Raw genomic sequence first — 25078 nt, 5'->3', positions numbered from 1 at the left:
AGCTTTGTCAAAACTTAACCGATTTTCTTGCGGAATGTCAATTAAATCATTATTTGGTCTCTATTTTCATTCTGCATCAAAATTTTATATGCTTAAAAAATTTAATATTTTTCGATCACTGTCCATTTTTATCATACTATTTCCATACCTTACCCTTGTCACTTTTTCAAAAACTTCAAATTTGCATAACTTTGTCAAAACTCAACCGATTTCATTGCGGAATGTCAATTAATTCATTATTTGCTCTCTATTTTGATTCTGCATCAAAATTTTATATGCTTAAAAAATTTAATATTTTTCGATCACTGTCCATTTTTATCATACTATTTCCATACCTTACCCTTGTCACTTTTTCAAAAACTTCAAACTTGCAAAACTTTGTCAAAACTTAACCGATTTTCTTACGGAATGTCAATTTTATCATTATTTGATCCCTTTGTTGATTCTGCATCAAAATTGTATATGTTTAAAAAATTTTATATTTTTCGATCACTGTCCATATTTATCATACTATTTCCATACCTTACCCTGGTCACTTTTTCAAAAACTTCGAACTAGCATAACTTCGTCAATATTTTAGTTATTTGAAATATTAATTTTTTTTTCCATCGCTGTCAATTTTTATCATTTTATTTCGAATTTTTATTTTCAGGTAGTGTATAAGATATTCGAAAACCATTTATGTTAAGGATTCAAAATTCGGTGGTTGTCAAATTGGTTGATTGTTTCATTAGCAGCGCACACTTGTCGTTCCCTTCTCCCTGTCTCCCTCTCTCTCTCCCCATCTCTTTCACTGCCTATGAAAATGTTCATAACATTTATGGTCATAATGTGTCAAAGACCATAAATTCAATTAATTTATTATAAAATCAACAGCAGCAGCTACAGAGCCTGAGTCTGAGGTCTAGGCCTAACTGTATTCTCATTTGTATCTGTATCTGTATCTGCAGTTGAGGAGACTTTTGTTGTGGGCAGGCAGCTTTGTCGATTATTAATAAATTTGTGGCGCATGCTACATCATGTTAACACTGTCAGAGAGAGAGAGATGGAGATGGGGAGGAATTTCAGATGCAAAAGATACAGATACAATGCATTAATGATGCGTCGCTGTCGCTCCAATTTGTACATGGCGACATGGCATTAAATATAAATGTATCTCAAGCTGTGCAGTCGCCGCGATCCCGTTTGGTTGGCAATGTCTTATGTCTTATGCCTAATATGTAAACAATTTAAATAGATATTTAGATATGCTGTCGACGTGGTCTCCGGCTGCCTACGCTGGCGCCACGCACACACCGACCGACCGACCGATCGACCGACCGACTTCATTTCAAGCTATTTGTTTTAAATTTTAATTTCCGTTTCAATTTCAATTTCACATAAATAAATTAACAAAACACACACAAATAAAACACAACTCAATGGATTGCATTCCTATATTCATTCAGCAATTAATAAAGATCTGGAATTGCCCCATTACGGCCAAGACAGATATCGCAGCAATACATAATCGTAATCGGAATTGTGATCAGTATCGGTGTTCAAATTGAAATTCAAATCGTAGGTGCCTTTGATTGGCTTGAAAGCAAATTATTGTTGAAACAACATTTCGCGGGATGCACTAAACATATGCCAAAAACAAAAAGAACATGTATCTACTAGATACAGATACAGATACGAAATGCCAAATGAGAGGATGTGCCATAAACAACGTTTGATAGCTTAATAGGTCGATCCATATCACTTATCATTGATTTAACACTAATTAAACGCATATATAGGTGAATTTATGGAATTGTATCTATAAGATTAAATTCTGCCTATTATTTTTTTTATTCTCCTTGTAATCTAGAATAAGTGGCTCTATATATAGCTATAGCTATATATTTTATTTTTTTTTAATTCACATATAAGTTTTGTATAATTTTCATTTTAATATTATAATCGTTTTTGTCCCTTTTTGAACCTTCTACTTACAAAATGTACAAGGGTCTATTATTATTATTTTTTTAAAATATAAATTGAATGAAAAAAATTGAATTTTGAAAAGAAAATTTCAAAATATATGTGCATACAATTTTAAATTGTAAAAAAAAATAAAAATTAAATATAAATTTATATAAAACAAATTGTAAATTAAAATTTATCCTTTTCTAGGATACCCAATCCAAGAAAATGATGTCGAAAATTTGCTCATTCATACAGATAATTTGTTTCCGGTTAGAAAGTCCTAATTTATATTTGCGAAAAATATACACATTTATAAATGTATCTATAAGATACAATTGCTTACCTGTGTGCGGTGGCATGGCGGGTGTTGGGTGGAAGCTGTTGCTCTTATCACTGCTCGCAGCCGATGTCACATAATCCATTGTCAGGCGACTCGTAATGCTGCTGTTATTGTTGTTGTTGTTGTTGTTATTATTATGGTTGTTATTGTTGTTGTTGTTAGAGACAGGCGTCGTGGCTGGCGTTGTTGTTGCTGCTGATGCTGTTGTTGTTGCATAATTGGCTACCTGATGGTCTGATCCACAGACCGAGGCGGTGGTAGTCGATTCAAAGGAATTTCCATGCACAATATCCTCATTTGGTTTTTCACAATCTGTCAACGGAAATTCAATTAGTTAGACAACATTATGACAATATTCATACATATATTGTAGTACATACTATGTACTTATTTCCATAACATTAATAAAACTCCGACATACTAAAAGCTTTTTAAATTCAATAAATTATTAACAAATTGTTACACTTTCTCATTGATTTTCCCCGTTGTCTCTGTCTCGGTTTTTTCTCTGCGAGTTTTGACCTTAGTGAAATCAAATTGCGACCCAAAACCGGACTCAGACCGGACAGAAAGGAAACGAGCAACAGGCGACGGTTTGTGTGGAACCCGTTTGTCCATAACTAAATAACAACCACCCTCTGCCCCCTTTGAATTTAGTCCTTGATTTTGTTAACGTTCCTTCAACTTCCGTCAAACTGAGTTACCTTCGTTGTGTTGCTCTTGATAAGCAGCTTAATTTTGTTTTGAAGCGTCTTTATTGGGTTTAAAAATTCACAAAAATTCACATGCTATTTTGGGTATCAAACTTGTGATAATAATAATGCTGATAATAGACTCTAAATTAGTCATAAAATTAATCTTACAAAGCTTTTCAGCTGTCCAAAACATTTCAATACTTGTATATTATATTATAAAAAATTTGTCTTTAATTTAAAGATAAAAAATGAAATGAAATAACTATAAATTAAAAATAGTTAGATTATAAATGATGCAAGAAAGAGTTCTAGACTTGTTAATCATTTATCTCTTTTTATAATAAATGTAATCAATTTGAATTAATTATAAGCATTATCTTATCATCAATTCAAAAATAAATTTGTTAGTTCTGTATATCTTTTATTAATAGTATCTGATGCGATTTAAAAATAATAAAATGAACTGATATCATGAATATTTAGTATTGAGTTTATGAGAAACTATTATTGCTGTCTGGATTGATTTAATGTGTGGAGTGGCGCCAACTGACGCTCATTAATGCGAGTCACGTACCTTTTTGTAATATATCCAAATGTTCCCATAGAATATCGCCTGTGAATGCCGGCGTTATGGCCAAGAATTTCTCTTTGCCCAACTCGACCATTTCGCGGCCTGTCATTTTACAGAATGGCCCCAAGTCCATAGAGATCAATGAGAACTCATTTTTGGCCCAGTTTAGCCAATAGATGACATGTTCCTCCGTCCATTCGCGGGGATCTACAAAACAAAAAAACAAAAAATTCAAATGAAATACGTAATTAAATTAATAACAATTTCTAATGCCACGTTCATTGGCTGTTTAATTAATTGTTGTTGTGCGTGGGAGCGCTGTAAACCAAATTTCATTTGAAAGTCTATTGCTGTGGGAAACGATTAATATTCATTTATGATCACGTCTTTGCCAGCGACTGTTTCTAAATTATTATTTTATTGGCGTTGCCAATGCAACCAATTGTAATTTAGACAAGTGCATGGGAAATGTATATTGTATATATTGTTTTATTTATTTTATTATAATCACCTTTGGTTATATTACAGTTCTGCACCTCCTTTTCCCAGGAGGCAAATGAGGCTTTTAAGACCTCGTTCACCTTTCGATTTGTGCCAGGTGTTAAAGGCGGCAATGCTGTGGGCACATCTGCAATGAAAATACAACACAATTTAATATTAAACAAGTGTTATCAATTTGTCATATCATTAAATTCTTAAAAAATGTATGGTAATTTTTCAATTAGTTCAAATTATTTTTGGGCAACTGTTACTAGTTGCATCGCATAAAGTTGTATATAAATAAAATAAATCACTCTACCAACCTACTCATTAGGGTATTATAATAATGTAGAATTATCAAATTTATCCTAATAAATTAAATTGTAAAGAAAAAAATAATACCTAAGCAATAAAATTATTAATAAATTCAGCAGTAAAACTATCATATAAATATCATAATCATTAAAATATATTGTAATTGCATTTTTCATTAGAAACAAATCATTAAAAACTAGATTTAAATAAGATGAAGAACTTAATTTTTAGTAAGCCATAAAAATATATCAACAAATATAATATGCTTAATTTAAAGTAGTAAAAAATTGGTTCATTAGAAAAAAATTTACTTAAAAAAAAGTATCTGTATCTTTTACCTCTCAACTTGCCATTGTTGGTGTGCAATTGTTGCAATTTGTGGGCTTTTAAGTGAAATTTGCTCGTTAGACATTGATAATTATAATTATTGCCAAGATAAGTTTGCTGATTATTATTGTTATTGATATTGTTGTTGTTGTGGTTGTTGTTGCTGTTGTTGTTATTGTGGTTGTTGTAGTTGGCTGAGCGCAAAGGCGGCAACATGCGGCAATCACTCCAATCGATCCATTCATTTGTCATAATTTTGCTTTTTCTTTTCTTTTTTAAAACAATAACTTATTTACAAACAATTTACTTTGCAATAAAAATGTTGTTGAATTGAAATTGAATTGTGTTCTTGGGTGTCAAATGTCAAAACAATTGAAGATCATACACAGATCATTCAGTGGCACTCACAACTCGTATTCACATTCACATACACATTCACAGTCAATTGACTTCAATTTATTGGCGTGAAAATCAAAGCATCAAGAAATTTAACCCGAAATGTCAGTGAAAGTCGCGACCCTTGTTGTTAACAACAAACACGCCGTTTGATCTTGCAGATACAAATGTATCTCAATGTTATATGGGGGCTGGTGAATTGATAGCACACAACGCTAATTACTTATGACAGCCACAGAGATACAAGATATCATAATTAGAAACCGCAACGAGTCTTGGCCATATAATTTAACACACACATAGATCTAGATACATAACGTAAGCACTGAAGATTTATTTAAATTTATTTAAGTCAATTTCACGTTGCACAATGCAACCAAACAACGAAAAAACAAAACACAAAACTGAAATAATTTTGTCAGTACGTTCTCTGTGTATCTATTGGATTGCTGGATTTGTAAAGTCAAACTGAAACGAAACGATCGCTTCGTCCGTTGTGTATCCTAAACAACGAGAAGAAACGAGTAAGAGCACAAACCAATACAAGCGAACGGACGAGCGAGAGAGCGGCAGAATGAGAGAGTGTGTGCAACAAGTTGAATTGAAATGCTCGCTACGTACGTAAATCTCAGAGCGAGCGAAATGAAACGAAATTAAGTGAAATAAACTGAAACGAAATGGAATTCATTCACAAACGAAACATGCGAGCGTAATAAGTGGGAGAGTGCAGGCAAGTGTGTGCGTGTGTGTGTGAGTGTGCGTGTGTGTGAGCGGAAACGGCCATCACATCGTGCCGACAACAACAACAACATGCCATACACCTAGTAAAACAACAACACAACAACAGCGCTGTTTGTTTAGCACTGAAAAGACAAAAAAAAAAAGCAACGCATGAAATGAAAGCCAAAGCAAACAGCAAATAAAACACAGGCAAAAGGCAAAAGCAAAGGCGGGCAACAGGTGACAGCGTGTGTGTGCAGAGGGGGTGGGGAAGGGAGAGGGCAACACAGGGTGTAACAGGTGCACAAAAGTCAACTCGCAAGCGTGCACAAAGTTCAAAAAAGCTCGCTCCCCTTTTTTTTCTTATGAAAAGAACTGTAACAAGTTTAAAAATCAAGATCAAGTGACCAACAAAGTAAAAGGTACACTCATATGTACATATGTATGTGTGTCTAGGAGATACAGAGAGTCAAGTAATTGTTTTGACAACGAACATAATGTATACATATTATACTGCAGCCATAAAAAAATTATTTCTTCAATTTATTTTATTTTGCAGCCAAAAAAAACTTTTTCATATATTTATTTTCTTATTTTGCTATAGTTTCATTTCTACAACAAATTAAATCCAAAATTTTTGTTGATATTCTTTATTAATATTAATATTTATAAAAAAAATAGGTGAACTGTTAGTCAAGAAAGTATTGTGAAAATAACAAAAAATTCACATTTTTTCCAACCCAAAATATAATATATATATAATTCATGGATATTTATTTTAAATCCACTTTAAAATTAATTGACAAGTTAGAAAAAAATAGTTTTCATTAAATTTACGACCAAATTTTTTATTAAATATAATAAATACAACAGACTTGTTTGTCAAAATACTTTTTTGCAGCAAAAAAAAAAAAAACTTTTTCATACGGTTATTTTACTCCTTTTCTTAAAATTACTTATTAAAAACTTTATCCTTTACATTTCATTTCTTGTAATATTATAGTTTAATTTTTTGAACAACTTAAAAAATTATTATTATATTAATTGAGTATATCTATAAAAAAAAAAAATTTTATTCCATTTTTTTTAGTTTGTCAAAAGAAATACTTGACATACTGTATTATGTTCTCATACATCACATATGGCAAATCAACTCAAGTTACACACACACATACATGTATACATATGTGTTCTTCAGACTCCTTGTGCAGGCAGACAACAACAAGAACAACGATGAAGACGGCATCGAATTTATGAATGAATTTCTTATGTTGCTTTACACGCGCATTCTCTCTTTAAAAAAAAACTCCAGCAACAGACAATGAGACAACAACAACAACAAAGTTGTACAAGAAGAAGATAGAAGAAGAAGAAACAGAAGAAGCAGCAATGTTGTCGGCTCGTTTTCTTTGCGTCAAAAATACATGCAACAACAACAGCAGTCGCAACAACAATGATCGACGTCTCGACGTCAACGTCAACGTCGCCGTCGGCGTCGACGCTTCCGCTGCTTCCGTTCGCAGCGCTGCATATTTGTATCGCCGTGGTAAATAATATATGAGAATTTGATAAAGCAACACGGTCAGGAGAGTGTGCCTGTGTGTGTGTGTGTGTGTCTGTGTGTGTGTAGTAGTAGTACAAAAGAAAGAGAAAAACAGCAAAAGGAACATAAGATAGAGCTATTATGACTACGCGATCAGGTAAATTTATGAATGAATGAAACAAACGTCGGCGTCGCGTTTTGAGTCTATGAATGAATCGAAATTACGTGAGGCGACGCGACGCGAGGCGAGGCGAAGCGGCGGGCAGAGACGACGACGACGACGACGCCGCCGCGACGTCGGCAGCGACGGTCGCTGAGATCATTTGCTCATTATCACAAAACCGCATATAATTGGCGACAAACGCAGGTTGAAAACCCTTCTACTATAATAGATTGTATATGCAGGAATGTAGCTATAAGATACAGCACTTCATGGAGGTCTTTCAAGATACTAGATAGAAAAGAGTTCATATATAAGATATTTTTGTTTCATTTTTCTTAATGAAAAAATTCAACAAGAAAAACAGGGAAAGATTATTAAAAAAATATTATTTTTTGGATTTTTAAAATAAAACTTAAAATAATTTTTTTAATTTATTTTTTAATGAAAAAATGCAAGAAAAACGAAAAATTTATTAAAAAATATTATTTTCCTGAATTTTAAAATAAAATTCAAAATAATTCTTCATTTTTAGCATTTTTCATATAAATAAAGAATATGATTTTTAAAAAGAATAGCTTTTAGCATTATTTATATCACTATATATAATAATAAAAAATTTTGTAAATTAAAAAAATATATATACATAACTATGGAAATATTTGAAATTCAAAATTTCTAAAATATGTGTATGTTTGCACAATTAACGTACAGACATTATAGGCATGTCTGCATTATGACTTGTTTGTTGGCCATAAGGAAAAAGCTCTTTAAAACGCAGTAGTTACAACTTGAAATTACAAAACGTCTGTGCGTGTCTGAAATTCATTATGAGCTGCCGACCTGAACAAAACTCTTGATGTAGTTCCGTTGGGCCACACACAAAACACAACACACAACACACAATAAAACATACAACATACAACATAAGACAAACAACTTGGGTGTTAATGGCTAGACTACATTTCTAGTAGTAGATACTTCTTGGACCTTCGGATTGCATGAGAGTTGATGAGGTGTTCATTGTTCGCTCTTTACGCTCTTAAGTAGGTCAATCAAGTAGTTGGAGGTACAACTAATACCTAATCAAATGAATACTACTCATAATCAATATAATGAATTATATATGCTGATCAATCAGACATACATTTATTAAATCAATTGAAATATAAAACTTACAAAAAGTTCGGATTGTAAAATGTGGAATGTAAAGTCTACAATCTTAACTTTTGTAAACAATACACTGAAAAGAACAAATAAATTGTTAAGAGTTGAACGTAGAGTATGAAGTGCAGTGTAGTCTATTGAAGGAGAGACTGTAGAATTTTTTTAAACGTGGAGAGAATAGTGTTAAGTGTAGTTTACAAGGGTATTAAGGGTAAAGTGAGAGTGTAGAATTTAGAAAATGGCAAACAAAGTTTAAAAAAAAATTCACAAAGTGTAGAATGTAGAGAAATGAGTCAAAAATGTAGAGAATTAAGTGTAGACTGCATATTTGAAATAAAGTGTTTAAAATAAAGCGTTAAGTGTAGAATGTAAAACATAGAATATAATATGTAGAATTTTTAAGTGTAAAGAATAAAGTGTAGAGTGTAGAAAGTGTAGAGTAGAGTTAAGTTCGTAAGAAATTGAGTGTAAGGTTGAGTAAAGACCAAGTGTTTAGAGTATGGAGAATTAAGTGTAGAGAATCAGGTGTACTGCAAAATCTAGAGACAGGAGTATTATGGGTAAACTGTAGGGTATACAGATGAAAGGATTAGTTGTGCAGAGTAGAGCTTAGTATGTGAAGAACTGTTCAGTAAAGAGTGTAGAGCACAGAATAGTGTTTAAATTGTAATCTACTGTTATGTGTGTAAATTCTACATTGTAGAGTGCAGGCTGCTTAGCGTTTAGATCATTATGTTACAATATATATTCGAATAAATTCCCGCAATCACTTAATATGTTTGGCTGACATTACAAATGTCACGTAGTCCATAAATTCACTCTCATTATGCAAAGATTTGAGAGCCTGTAAGTGAGTACTATAATAATCCCTAGTAAATCGCCCACTTCTTCTCTGAGTCATGTGTCTAATCTTTGCATTTCTTTTTCTTGTTTTGTATTTTGTATTTTTTATGTTCATATACTCTTATTTATGTGCGCAATTCGCCAAGTGCGCTTATCAAATTTCCAAGAAAACGCAAAGCGTCACAAAAAACACGAGCACGAGTCTTTTTTAGAGGCCATCAAGCAAATGGAGCACTCGCAAAAATGTATTAGTGCAGGTTATTTTGGTACGCATTGTTGCCGAATGATTGCTTATCAGAGTGTGATAAGAATGCTGATAAGGTCTTGTCGGATACCAATTAACAACGCATTTCCGAAACCAACTCTTAATTAATCAGCTTCCTAGATGTATTATACCTATAAAAAACATTTCATTTATACGATATGAATGTGGAATGAGTGTTTGTGAATGTTCAAAGTATTTTGGCACGCGTGAGAACCACAAACTTCCGCTTATAACCGGTAGAACCGGAAGTTGGATGTTATCTTCGATAACTGCAAATTGGCAATTCAATTAAAGTCCATTTGAAAAATTTCTCAGACTTTAAATTGCACTTTACTCGAATTGAGAAGAGTTTGAGTAGGTTTTTTACGCAGTTATTTTTCTTATAAAACGTTAATAAAAAAGTATAAGCATTTTTAAATGTAAAGCTTACATTACAATTGTCACAATACACAATGTCACCTGGACTTTCGACAAGATGGTGACACTTACTTTACATTTGTGGAGGATTTTTGAACTATTCGCAATTTGAATTCAGCTCAAAGCAAAAACGTAACTTTTCTATTTTTGAAAATATTATTTTTAACTTTAGCAGTTGTAAAATTGTTTAATCTTGGTAATTTTTATGTACTATGTAAAACATTAATTATTTTAAAAGCATATAGCAATTAATTGGGAAATATTTATTTGAGTAAAAAAATTTTCAAAAAATGTTTCAGTGTTTATTTTTAGGAGTATTATAATTAGACACTTTTGAAAATTGTTTGGTAATTGTAAATTTATTTTTAAATAAATATATGGCAATTTATTACGAAATATATAAATTATGTTCGAGTAAAAAAAATTTTAAAATATATATTTTTTTAAGTATCTCAGTTAAAAACTAATGACAATTATTTGTTTTCATTTGAGATGGATTTTTAAAATTAATAAAGTTAAGAATTAATTGCATTAAATAAATGTCGTAAATGTATTTCAAAGCGAATGTATCTCAACTTTGACTTTGCTTAAGAAGTCTGCAATTTCACTTAAGACTTAGTCTTGCACACCTTTAATTGTCGCCCCGCTCCCTCTTTCTCCCATCGACAGGTGGAAACGTGCAACTAACTATACGCAATTTAGCCCAGCAATGGAAATTAGCAACGGAAAATGGCAGCCAAAGGCAAACAACCAAACAACCAAACAACCAACCGCAAAGCAACGCAACGCAATGCCAATCCAACCCAGCTCAGTTCAGTTCAGTTCAGGCCAGGCCAACAACATTATTAAGTATTTGCTATTGACTTCCGGTCGTTAGATATTTCATTACCAACTTGATGGACTCGGAGGTTGGAGTTGGAGTTGTAGTCGAAGTTGAAGCTGAATCTGAAGCTGGATTAAGAGTTGGGGATTTTCTCTTTACAATATCCAAGTCAAAGAGCTCAATTCTATTAAATTGCAGATGTTGAAAGATGCGACCAATGATGAGAAATTATTAAATATAGAGCGATTACAAACTGTATTATAATCAGGGATCGCAAATAAGAGTTAAGAGCTAAAAATAAAACAAATATGAATAGAGTAATGTGTGAAAATGAGAAAATTTCAGATATGCTATTTATACTTTCACTTTCTTTGCTATTAAAATTAATATCAATTCATATTTTTCATCTGGCTTACAATAGCTATGAATTTATAATAAAGTTAAAATTTTTTTTTTTTAGTTGATAAGATATTCCCTAATTGAAGTTATAATTTAAAAAAAAAAGAAGATATTTTTTCAATTTCTATAAAAATAATGAAAAAAGAAATATGTACCTTAAAAAAATACCAACTGATAAAAATATTGTATTAAACCTTTGAATTTTTCTTTGATATTAATTTGATTTCTTGGGATGCTCACTTAAATTTCATTTAATATTTCAAAACTACTGAAAATAAAAGCTATTTTGCGATATTTATTTTGGAAATTTCAATTAAATTAGTAGAATCATGCTACTAGTATGTATAATTAGAATATTCCCACATATTCTCATAATAATTCTGCTTATTTTGTTCTTTACTTAGTTTCCATTCCCTGATAGATATTAATACTTGTAGTAATCAAATAAATTTCTACCTTGAACTCTCCTCTCTCCCAACTAAACTAATTTACATCTTTTTGTCTTTTTCTCTTCGATGTCCTTTGACATTCAGTCGACTAGAAATGGCTTTAGCCTCGGGACATACAAGGCAACTTTGTGAATATTCAACTAATTTGTTTCAGTTGCGATTGAAGTCGTCGAATCCAACAACAGTCAACAAGTTGCTGACGTTTCAGCTCGGAGTTCGGAATTCGTAATTTGTAAATTATGTCAATAATGGGGCGACATAAGAAATTATATAAATGCGAATTCAAACAGTGACAAGTTCTAGGAAAATGCCGTGAACATAAAATACACAAATTGACGATAACTTTGACATGCTTAAAAATAAGTATCTTTTAGATTGCATAAAGTACGAGTACAAGTTTTAATATAGACAAATGCATATTTTTTTTCTTTTGTTTTCTGTTGCTTCGATTCCTTGGAAAACGCTGCAGTTCAATTTTCTTATAGAAGAACACGCTTTATGCTTTTCAATTCCGTATAAAATGATATCGAAAGCAAATAAATCAAATAATGTTCAGCCAAATTACGACAAAAGACATTTAGGTATATAAATAAATATGTATGCAAGACAGTCCCCAAGTCAGACGTCTGTCCGTCTGTCTGTCTGTCTGTCTGTCTGTCTGTTGGAGTTGATGATAGTGGGGTGTTTTCATTTTTATTTTGTTTTTTTTTTTTTGTATTTTCTTTTTATATATTTTTCGATATAAAAATAATTGCAGGAATTGTGTGAGACAGCAGCAGCAGGTACTTGTTGTTGTGATTGCTGTTGTTTAGCAGCTGAACCAGCAAAAGCAGCGCGCAAGTGCAACAGAAGCAGCGGCAGAGGCAGCGGCAGCGACAGCGACTGAGGCAGTGGCAGAGGCAGCAAAAGACAGAGAAAACCAGCCAAAGATCTGGCCCTGAGTTGGAGTTGGAGTTGTCGTATGAAAACTTACTACACCGGAAATATAAAATTACACACTCAACACTTAAATTGTGTATGCCTGCCTGTATGAGTGTGTGTGTGTGTGTTTGTGTGTGTGTCTTTCTCACATGTTGCATGCTGCAATGTTGAAAAGATTCTCGATGCGTGCTCTGGCAAAACAGGGTGCAAAATCGAACGTATTTCGCATTTGGCGTAAAAAACAATCGAAATAAATGATATAATTAATTGCCATTTTGATGAGGGTTTAACAACATGATAAATGCTGCACCTGAAGAGTGTGATAATTGTTGTTACTACATCTGATATATATGAATGTACTCAGACATCTTTTAAAAATCTGTAACTACCAGAAAATAATATCGACACTGCAAAAAACTTTTTTATTTTTAGTACCCGTACTGATTCAGTTAATTTGTCAACTTCAAACTTACATAACTCTGTTTAAATTTATATGATTTTCAAGCGGAATGCCATTTTATTCATGGTTTGATTTCTTAATTCATTCTGCACTCACAATTAATTAATTCCCTGGATACCGGTTCCGATGCTAAGGGTCCCCCCTTTGAAATTTTAAAAATTTAAAATTTTTAATCTCCAGATTTCACTTTTAATCAACACCTTATATCATAATTAATTTAAAACAACACTTTAAATTTAATTTTGAGACTTTTAAAATTTCTGTAAAAAATCATCCTAAATTTGACCAAAATTTGGACTTGTAAAGTAGCTAATTCCAAAGTCTGATCATCTTCAAACTGTCATAACTTGATCAAAACTTAACAGATTTTTAAACGGAATGCCATTTTGGTCACGGTTTCTCCTCCAATTTCATTCTGCATTTAAATTTTATAAATTTCATTAAAAAAATTATTTGCCCTCTGGATACCGGTTCTGATGCTAAGGGTCCCCCCTTTGATATTTCGTAAATTGAAAATTTTAAATCTCCAGATTTCACTTTTAATCAACCCCTTATATCGTAATTAGTATACAACAACACTTTAAAATTGATTCTGAGAACTTTCATTTTCTTGTAATTAATCATGTCAATTTGAACAAAAATTTTGACTTGTAAAATGGCTAGACCAAAGTCAAGCCAATTTCAAACTTTCATAACTTTGTCAAAAGTGAACCGATTTTCAAGCGAAATACAGTTTTAGTCATGGTTGTGCCCCTTAATTTATTCTACATTCTACATTTTATTCAATCGGTTCTGATATCAAGGCTAAATAGACTTCCCCGTTGGAACTGTGAAAAATATATAAATTACTTACACTACAATAGTCAACAAAATCTCAAGACTATTTGCAAATTATTTTAGTGTATTAAAAGCGGATTTAAATACTCCCAAGTGACCAGCAAATCCTTGCAATTCGCAGAAACTCAAATTCCCACGCACTTGAACTTGAAATTCTTTCGTATTTTGACATACGTACTCATACTCATGTGTATGCATGTATAATATGTTCATATTTATTTTAGGCAAAAAGAAAAAAGAAGAAAACTAAAGACACGACTCGAATTACCAGCAGACATGCACACTTAAAGACCGAGAAGGACATTCGAGTTGGGATCCTTGACAATAAGACTGAGATTTGCAGCCAGCTTTTACCTGCTAATCCCCCCGAAAGAAGCAGAGAAAGACAAAGCAGAGATCTTGCGAGGTGAATACCCTGTCCATTTGGCGCGGCATGCTCGACTTGTTGGCCACTGTGCGAATCTACTTATTTATCGGAGCATTCATACAATTTAATCTGCGAGCAACTCGTATAATTCAATGGGTCGATCAAGGATTCAGCGTCGTTGTCCTCGTCCTCGTCCTCACTTGGCGTCTGGCTCCAAGAGTCGTGGGAATACGAAATTTGTTGGTTTTCGTTTTTCATTTTTCGCCATTTTTCGGGTCAAAGATAAAAATTCTCAAGCCTGCCGCTGGAGCTCTTGTCTCCCCTCAATCTTTTAGCGAGGATTTCATTTCATTTCATTTTTTTGCTTACGACCCTGTACTTCAAAAATTGCAAATGGTCAACTAAGTGTGTCAAAAGTAAAACAAACAAAATATACTGTGTCTGTTTCTGTTTCTATGAGTATCTTAATCTCAGCGACTATAAGAGCTAGATACACCAAATTTCTTATTTGAATTCATAAATATCCTAAGCTTGCAGAAAGCATAAATTAAATAATATTTGTATTCTATTTATATTAAATTGCAATAATATTTATTTACTATATTTATGTTTATTTGTATTTTAAGCTCGTTACAAAACAGCTACACGGTCTCTTCCAGTCGAGTTTGCTCAGCTGAAGCCTTTTCTTTAGTCTTATGTGATTCCACTCCGAAATACTCCCACAGTCAACTGCTTAGTCACCTGATCAGGTAGCTGGCCAGGTAATTGGTCAGTCCTAACGATGTCTGATAACAAAGCCGCCCAATGTCTGCCCCTACAATTGAGAACTTAAACCTGCCCCGAAAGGGACTTTCCCTAACATATTTCTACCTACGATATCATAATTGTGTATACGAGTTTGTGCAATATAGATATGAAGAGATAACTACCGAGTATGTCGTTAACTGTTTGCCAAAGGAATATTTAATTCCAAGAACTACAACTGCCAGTCGAGTACTCGATGTGAGTAATATTTGTGTTATCAAAACAAGTCAAAATAACACGCTGTCTGTGCTTTTTAAGTAGATGAACAGTTCACAATGGTCTTGCATTCAATTCGAATAGGGGAAAAGCAATCCTAAAGCGACATTTTTTCAATTCTTCTACAACTGCTGCTTTAATTGCCATCTTTCAATTTTAATTTCATTCAATTAGCCTATGGAAATCTGACAAAAATCCACAGAACGAACTCTGCGCGTGCGCAAAGCTTCTTTAATTGTTCGTTAGTCAGTTCGTCAGTCAGTTAGACATTTATCCAGTAAGTCAGTAAGTCTCCCTCTCTCTCTCTCTCTCTCTCTCTCTCTCTTTGAGTTCTTTAATTGATGTGGGCGGTATGCACAATTTTCTTAATTGCATTAGCTTTATGTTCCATGTTACTTATTATTAGGGGAGTTGAACATACTCCGCAGACTAAAAGACTATCTAAGATCTGCGCTGAGTACTAGAAGCAAGTAAATAAATCAGTCTTACTCAAGTTTTAATAGAGTCGTAGAATTTAAGAATTAATGCAGCAAATTCCATGTTTAAGGAACATATGAAAATTTTATATTCTTCATCGAATTTGCTTTAAACTCTACTAAAACTAAGACTGTCGGTTTTTCTGAAACCGTTAAACCATCGAAAGCTTTAAAATGCGAAAATAATTGTGAAGAGTTGTGAAAAAAATTAAAATCTTCTTGAATTAAACGATATTCACATTTTTATTGATTAATTTAAATAAATGTGTTAAAAATTGGAAATTTGAAACGGATAATTTATCCAAAAAAATTAGATCTTGGATTTTTCAAAAACAATTCTTATTAAAATCTCTAGAATCTAGATATTTGAGATCCAATTCAATAGATCCAATATTTAATAGTTCAAAGTAAAATTAATGTCCTGTCGAAGCATTTTAAAATTTTCTATTAAAAGTGTTTGGTGGAGAGAAAAACCGAGCCGATCTAAACTTTTTCTGTCTTGACGTGAGAAAAAAAGTTGAAGAACAATAGCTCGCTGTTTTTCGAAAGCACAAAAATTAATATTTTCATATTTTTCACTTATTTAAAAAGATTTACAAATAAATATAACGCATTTTATAATATATATTGGCATTTATATCTCCAGCAAAAGTAAAAAAAAAAAGAATAAACTCACCGGAGAAACAACAACAACTACTACAAAAACAACAACAACAACACCAATGAAAATGTTTATTTAGCAAACGATCAACACAAAATACAATTTATATAGACAGCCCAAAGTCAATCGATAGCTAGTCTGTGTGTGACTGTGTGTGTGTGTGTGTAAATGTGTGTGTTTATGGGGACTGGAAATCCCCAACAAATACAAAAACAGCAATTGAGACGGCAACAGGTAAAAGAACATGCGCTAAAATACCCTGTAGTTAGACTAAAATCTCATTTTAATTGAAATACTACAAAAATTTTAAAATTAAATAAAGCATAAAATAAGTTTTAAGCTAAACAATGGGAATACTTATTTAAATTTGTCCATCAGCTTTGCATGAATATACCCTGTCAGTCAGCTGCGTACAGGGTATATCACAACACGAAGCCCCAAGTCGTTTTATGTAATAAAATTGATGATCAAACGAAAACTCTCACATTTTGTGCCTTGAATGCAATGCATTGGCAATGATCAACTGAGCAGGAGAAAGGAGTGAAAAGTGGGGATGTGTAGAGAGTGGAGAGCAGGGAAACGGAACTGAGATCAATCGTCTCAAAGATGGGTACGATTTTATATATTTTTTTTGTTTTTTTTTTGGTTCTCGCTAAAGGCGAATAAATTAATTTTTAATATGATGCTTTCGTTTCCTCCAAATGGCACAACACATTATTGTTATTCATATTTGTACAGCAGCAACTTTATGGGTATATTGTTTCAGCAACAACAACAGCAAAAACAACAAACATAACAACAACAACGAGATTAAAGAACACAAACAGACAGCGCGGCGTTTTTGTTTCAATGAATTTGAAATTTCGGTTTTCAGTTTTCGATTTTCAGTTTTCGATTTTCGCCGGAACTTGTCATGTTTATAAACAATTGCCAAACTACGGGTTAATAATATGCTAAAATTCAAGAAAAAGAATTAACGCATATATTTAGTATATATATATGTATTTAACAATATGTGGCAATATATTTGGCCAACAAATTGGTGCACAATAAATTCTGAGACGAGTCGTATCCGAAAAAGCGCATTGTTTATTTTTTAACTGCTGGAAAAACATCAAACGACAATGAGCAAATTCGGAAAAGCGGAAAATGAACAACGCTAAAAACCAATTTTATGATTTTCGAAACGATTTGTTATGTGTACTATGTTTTTCAATAGATACGGCTGCGATTCTCATCCGCCCTACAAATTTCCAATTGTAATTATAACATAATTATGAGTGCTACAAGGGTGTAGAATAGAGAGAGGGGGTAGGCAGGGGCAGCAGGGTGGGTTATATGAGGTGTTATTGCAGTCGATAGATCAAAGCATTTGCTTTTATGTTTGTTGCCATTGCACTTGTTGTGGCTGCACTGCGTCTGCCCCGATCTTTTCGATCTTTCCAAGATTTTAGAGAATTTTTTTTTTAAGGTGTGAAAGAAAGTGGGGAAAAAGGAAAAACCACCGAATGTCTGATATCAAACAGACACTTTGGCAACTGTTTGAAGTGCAGTCATCGAGATTATGATTACATGTGAGTACAAGTATTCACACTCACACTCACCCTCACACTCGAACTCGTTTACGAGCCTTAAAAAAATTGTTGAAAAAGCTGCCATAATAAAGTTTATGAAAGGAAGTGCTTATGGCATTATGAAGTCACATATATTTTGAAATAATCGTACCACGACTATGCTCAGCAATTATGTATATATTTATTTTATTCGTATTTCCCAACTCAATTCAATGTAGAAATAAATCATAGAAAATATTCAACAAGTGTTCGACAAGTGTAACGAAATTTTGATTGATTACCTAATTTGTAGGCAGATCTATCAATCGAATTGTTAATTTAATTAGCCATAAACAAAAACTGAGTAGGATATCCCGTTTTAAAGATATTATGCATATAAAGTATGTATCTACACTCAGAAATATATTTTCTTTATTTACGAAAATTGCTGCAACATATTTTTAATTTTTTCTTAAGAACAATTTACTAATATTGTAAAACAATTTTTTTTTTTTTGTAATAGAAAGTATTTTTAAAAGAAAAATTTGAGTAATATAATATTTTATTGAAATTCTAAATTAACAATTTTTATTTCAAAATTTTCTATTTAAACAAATTTTTTTGGCAAAATCTTTGTTATGTTTATGAAAAAATCTTATTGACAGCATGCTGTGTCCTATGATTAAAGATCGCCTATTCTACGCACTTAATTTAAGAAAATTATATTCTAAAATTGTTAACAAAATTTCTAAAATTGTGTCAATTTCTCCATTTTATAAATAAATTATAAATTATAAAGTCTCTATACTCAGAAACTGGCAAAAAAAAATGTTATAATAATTTGCATTTAAATTCAGAGAATCTTTATAAATTTAAAAACAGTTTTTTTTTTTAATAAAAACTATTAAATATTATTCATAATATTTGTATAGCTAAGAAATTGCATTTTTCATAACTTGAGCTAAGTTAAGAGTTTTTTTTGAGTGTATAGTAGCAGCTAGAGCAATAAGTTGTAAGTTTATGCTTCTGCACATAAATCGCCCGAGCAACAAAATTTTAATCAACACTCATTAAACAAGATCGTCGGCAATATAATTAAGAGAAATTATGTTTCCACAACGGCGCTACGTTGAGTTTGACAACGCTACGTCGACCTGTTGGATCAATGGACAACAAGCGCAGCATCCAACAATAACAATCGAAACAACAACAACAACAATGGCAACATTTCAAGTTACTCGAACTGTTGCTGAGATTTGTTGTTGTTTAACAATTTCGCAATTCAGCTGTCGATCATTTCATTCATAAAATGTGCATGGCACAACATGAGGGAGCCCCAAACACACACACACACGCACACAGCAATTCATTCACACAAGTCAAGTGATCTGGAAACTCGCACACACACAACACACACAACACACACACACACACACACACTACATGCTGGTTTAATACCCAACCACCCGCCTGCTCGATCGGTCCACTACAAACGAAGTGATTAATTCATGTAGTGCTCACTCCCCTTCCCTGCCTGCCCACTTTTCCAGTGGTCCAGTCCTCAAGTCTACAGAGAATCAAGCAACGGGGCCCCCAAGCGATTCTCCATCGGTTTTCTCAATGAAAACTGGTTTCGTCAGTTCGATAGCTGCTGATTCTGTTGCTGCTTGTTGATATTGGGGCTTATGTTATTATATTCATCCTCACCTGATCCCCAGCAGCTGCTCATCCGGTCAATGTGAGAAAAAATACACAACAGCATACTGCAAAAAAAAAGAGCTAAAAAAAACAGAGCTAAAAAAAAAAAATAGACAAGCGCACGAAACGCATGCAACTTTTTCTTTTTTCATAGCTGATCATTTAGCCAGATATTGAGCCAGGTTAAAGCCAAGTGAATAATGTTTGTGGGGTGCTGTTCACCACTCACAGAGCCAAATGAAATGCGAAAGCTGTTGCTCAGGATATCTAACATATCTGGCATTCAAATCAGCAACGAGAAAAACTCACAGCAACAACAGCAACAAGTGGCCAACTAAAGTCAACCCATTTAAGCATCCGCAGTGCAACTAAAGGAAGCAGCCAAGATCAGCAAAAAAAAACCAAAGTATCACCAAGAAAACTGGAACTGGCACTGGAAAATCGCTAGGCTTTTCTTTAGGCCTCCAGTCACAGTTGCGGAAGTTGGCCAAGGCATGTGTAAAACAGTTAATAGACACAGGATATGTTTCCGCAGCAAACGAGTTCTTTCTCAATTGTTTGCCATCTATTTTTTTCTTCTTTTTTTTTTTATTTCGCACTTATCAGAGTTATTAATTATCGAATCATTTGCATATACGTATATGGCCAACTGTGGGCGAATTGGCCCAGCATTAAGGCCAGCTCTTGATTGGCTTTTAATTGGTTTGGGAAACGCGCTTTAATATTTTCACAAGTCTCGCAATTAATTTATACATTTAATTATTTATGCCAATGGGAAGTGAATTGATTAGAATTATCAAATGCGGTCAATCACCTATTAAACAGTTACGAGTTTAAGAAAATGATTTAAGAATTGCAGTGTATTACAAATACTAAGAATATATTTTTTAATGCCAACTCAATAAATTTTTGAATTTTGTATGTAGAGAAATAAGTTTTAATAAATTAGAGAAAAACAAATGAAGTACCTTGTCACTTTTTCCAAAATTTTAAATTTGCATAACTTTGTCAAAACTCAACCGATTTCCTTGCGGAATGTCATTTAAATCATTATTTGGTCTCTATTTTGATTCTGCATCAAAATTATATATGTTTAAAAAATTTTATATTTTTCGATCACTGTCCATTTTTATAACACTATTTCCATACCTTACCCTTGTCACTTTTCAAAAACTTCAAACTTGCATAACTCTGTCAAAACTTAACCGATTTCCTTGCGGAATGTCAATTTTATTATAATTTAGCTTCCAATTTGATTCTGCATCAAAATATTGTATGCTTAAAAAATTTAATATTTTTCGAACACTGTCCAATTTTATCACACTATTTCCATACCTTACCCTTGCCACTTTTTTAAAAACTTCAAACTTGCATAACTCTGTCAAAACTCAACCGATTTTCTTGTGGAATGTCAATTTTATCATAATTTGGTCTCTTTTTTTATTCTGCATCAAAATTTTATATGCTTAAAAAATTTAATATTTTTTTATCACTGTCCATTTTTATCATACTATTTCCATACCTTACCCTTGTCACTTTTTCAAAAACTTCAAATTATAACTTATTGCTCAAAAATAAATCTTGGCAAAAATAAAATTAAAGAATATAAAAATTTAATAATCTAAAATATTTATTTAAATTATTTTTAATACTGATTAGCATAATTTATTGATTATTTTTAAGGTATTTGATTTGATCACATGGTTCAAAATTAAATCATAGAGATAATAATATTGAAAAATAACATTGATCCACTATCAACTTCATAATTGATTTTAAAAAAATGTCAAAAATTTCTATTATAAGAAATTATGGTTTCGATTGTATTTTATATAGTATCTTTTATTTATATATATTTTTTTATCAAGTAAAAAAACTTATTCCTTATAAATACATCGAAGAATATCAAATAAAGTGACACTGCAAAGTTTTCCAACATATTTTTACCTTAAAAGTTTTAATTTAAAAAAATGATACATTTATTAAATATGTATATTTTTAAAAAATATAGCTCATGCTTTAAAAATATATTTTGAATGATACATAATATTTGACGTTAAATAAATAAATAAAGTGAGTAGTTTTCAAACTACTTTAAGCTGTGTCAGCTGTTGACGTATCTGCTTGAACCTTAAACAAATCTCAAGGCACAGATAGAGAAGGATGATCATATAATGAGTGAAGAGAGAGAGAGATAACTGCCATGCAGAATGAAGAAGTTAAGCTAGAGGAAGAGTCCGCATTTTAAAGCGCAAGATAAACTCGCTGGGATGCTGATCGCATCAAATCGCGGCTACAACAAACAACGAACAACGAATGGCAACAACAGCGACGACAACAACGTCGACTCGATCGTGCAGTTGAAGGGGCAGCAACCAGCAAAAGGGGGCAGGGAAAGAGGCAGGGAAAAGAGGCAGCTAAAATACAGTAGCCGTAGCAGTAGCCGGCAAACAAATTACACACAATTCCAACTCCAAACAGAAACTTCACAGCATCCACACACCGAACAACAACAGCAACAACAACCACGACAACAACAACAGCTACAACATTATTATCTCTGCTTTATGTCCAAGCTTGAAAAGCAGCAAATGCCTGGCGCTTCAACTGGCACCCCACTCACAGATGATCATAATGATGATGATGATGATGTTGTTGGTGAATAATGATGATAATAATGATGCTCATGTCGTTGTAGACTTAAGAACCAAAACGAATCAACTCAACTCTCGAGTGTCGTCGTTGTAGCTACTGTTCAATGACTGCTTCAATGGGATGCTTCGGTTGTTCGTTCAGTCGCTTCGTTGTTCGTTGTTCGTTGTTCGTTTCGTTGTTCGTTTGGCTGATCGGTTGGTTTTTCGGTTAGTAAACCGGATGTTCCTAATCATTGCTAGTTTGCCTCAAATTAAATATGCTTCATGTATGCATACATACATTCATAAATACATATGTATCTGACTATATGTAGATACTACGTTGTGTATCTTTTGTTTGTGAACTGTTGTACTTCATAGATACAAAGTTACATACGCACGAGGTTGGACTGATAAGTCATTGTGACACAATTCAAGTTTGTTAATTACATTTTAATCAATTTACTTAATTTGTGTAATCCAGACTCTGATCACTTGTTCAGTTTAATTAAGTACGGCCACACTTTTTAAATTTTAAACACTCTTTTTTTTATATAAATTGAGATACAACTTGAATCAGCATCCACCGTACTCTACGAATTTTGGTCCCTATGACTATCTATCTATTTTCCAATTCTAAAAAAAAATAGTTGTCGAAAAGGAAGTTACAGAATTTTTCTAAGGAAAAAATTGTGAGAACCTTAACCAATTTTATTATTTGGAAAGTATATGATAATTTAAGGACCGCCAAATAAAGTAAATAACTCTAAAAACTATTTTTTCAATGTCTAGTTAAAAACTTAATAAACCAGCTGAATGATATTTTGGTGATCACTGTTTAAAAAAAATTTCAAAAATTAAACTTAGTTGAAATTCAAAAGTTAATTTGATTTCTTTCCAAAAATTTTGCAATTTCCTTTTTTCCCATAACTTATCAACCTACCCTCGCATTTACATACGTATATCCAAAGCCACAGTGCAAATTATGAATGAATATTAAGCGATTATTCCCCTCTGTCCTCTTTCCTCTCACTATCTACTATCTACGAGTAAGTATCTATCTTTTTGTGTGATTCTCTGACGCATCTTTGGCCTCTATCTAACTGTTTACTAAGCACATAGATACACAGATAGACAGATAGATAACTCTAACGTTACTTCCGGCTGCTCAGAGTCGAGTTTTGCCAATCAAGTTACAAAACGACTTGTTTATTCATTCATACCCATTGGCCGGGAGGCCATTTTAATTGATAGAATACACAGAGACCACACTCACAACACAACACAACACAACACACAACAACAACACAACACATCACACATTCATAAATTCATTTTTATCAACATCAATTAGCCATAATTATTCATTGGGGTCCCCAACAAGAGATGCCAAATTGGAGCTACAAGTGGCAATCGCGTTTTATCTACAACAATTTAAGATACATTTGTTTGATTGAGATTCGCATATAATTACAATTGAAGTGGATTAGTGCTTGACATTTTACAAGATGATGTTTACAAACATTTTCCCCATTTACAAGTCTATCAAGTTTGTCTACAACTCTTTCATAAAATTGTTTAACGATTTGCCAACAGGAAGTGAAAATTATTGTTATTTATAGAAATTTTTTTTACACTGTATGATGGATTAATATATTGATTGACTGAATATTTGGCAATAAATGCAGAATTGGAATTTTGAAAAGTTATAATTTCTATAAAGAAATCTTACTTCAATCTTAATAATTATAATTACAATAAAAAACTAATAATAATTAATAGAAAAAGTCAAAAATGAAAATAATCGTTGAATAAACTATAAACTATCATTATAATAAGTGTAATATTTGGTGCTGGGATCTAGTGAAATAAAAAATATTCTTTACTGGGAGCCCAAACTATTAGAGCTAGGAGACTGAAATTTTGACACAATATATTTACAGATTTATTCTTTAAAGCTTGATATATTTTCATTTAAGTTTATTTCTTACAGTGACTTTAATTAAATTTAAAAGCCGACCAACTACTGAAATTCTCACTATTTCGTCTACCATTGATCGTCTGTTATTTAATAGCTTTCACACACTTAAAACAAAGTTATAATAAAAGCGATTAGCCATTATAATCTCAGTGGCGGCATTTAACAGTCATTTGGAAACGGCATTGTATAAATTAAAGATACAAAAATGAAATGTATCTTTGGCAATAAAACAGTTTGTTTTGCTTTATGGGTTGAACGACGATTTGGATGCCGTTTGGTTTGTTTGACAAATCTATGGCCATTAGTTGATAACAATTAAGATGAAGACATTTTGAGAATAGAGGCTGCCTTAAAAAGTGTGACGGAAAACATTTTGAAAACCGCCGAACAGCAGCGAACAGATAAAAATGAAAAAACAGACAAATTTAAAGTTTAAGTCAAAGACAATATTAATTGTATTTTAAATAAGATTTCAGTGGAGTGGCGCCTGAAGCCCACATACGAATATATGTGGAAGGCACTTTGTAGCCAACAAATGAAATCAGTTTAATTTCCTTATAACAAATTGACAGTGGGCAGCTGTGTTCGTCTTCTTCTTCTTCTTCTTCGTT

General features: G+C 32.4%; 1 protein-coding gene across 2 annotated transcripts in view; it reads right to left on the bottom strand.

The window, feature by feature from the left end:
* LOC117792768 (ETS-like protein pointed) overlaps positions 1-25078 on the bottom strand; it is a 57444-nt gene that overhangs the window by 8029 nt on the left and 24337 nt on the right. For both annotated transcript variants that reach the window (XM_034633020.1, XM_034633021.1), the window contains exons 4-6: positions 4068-4184; positions 3560-3763; positions 2294-2602 (exon numbers count right to left, since the gene is read on the bottom strand). In XM_034633020.1, coding sequence (XP_034488911.1) covers positions 2294-2602; positions 3560-3763; positions 4068-4184 — 630 coding nt within the window. The remainder of the gene's footprint in view (positions 1-2293; positions 2603-3559; positions 3764-4067; positions 4185-25078) is intronic.

Source organism: Drosophila innubila (genome assembly GCF_004354385.1).
Source record: "Drosophila innubila isolate TH190305 chromosome 3R unlocalized genomic scaffold, UK_Dinn_1.0 2_E_3R, whole genome shotgun sequence".
NCBI classification, from domain to species: domain Eukaryota; kingdom Metazoa; phylum Arthropoda; class Insecta; order Diptera; family Drosophilidae; genus Drosophila; species Drosophila innubila.
The sequence above is the reverse complement of the archived record's forward strand: the minus strand, read 5'-3'. Positions and strand labels throughout refer to the sequence as shown.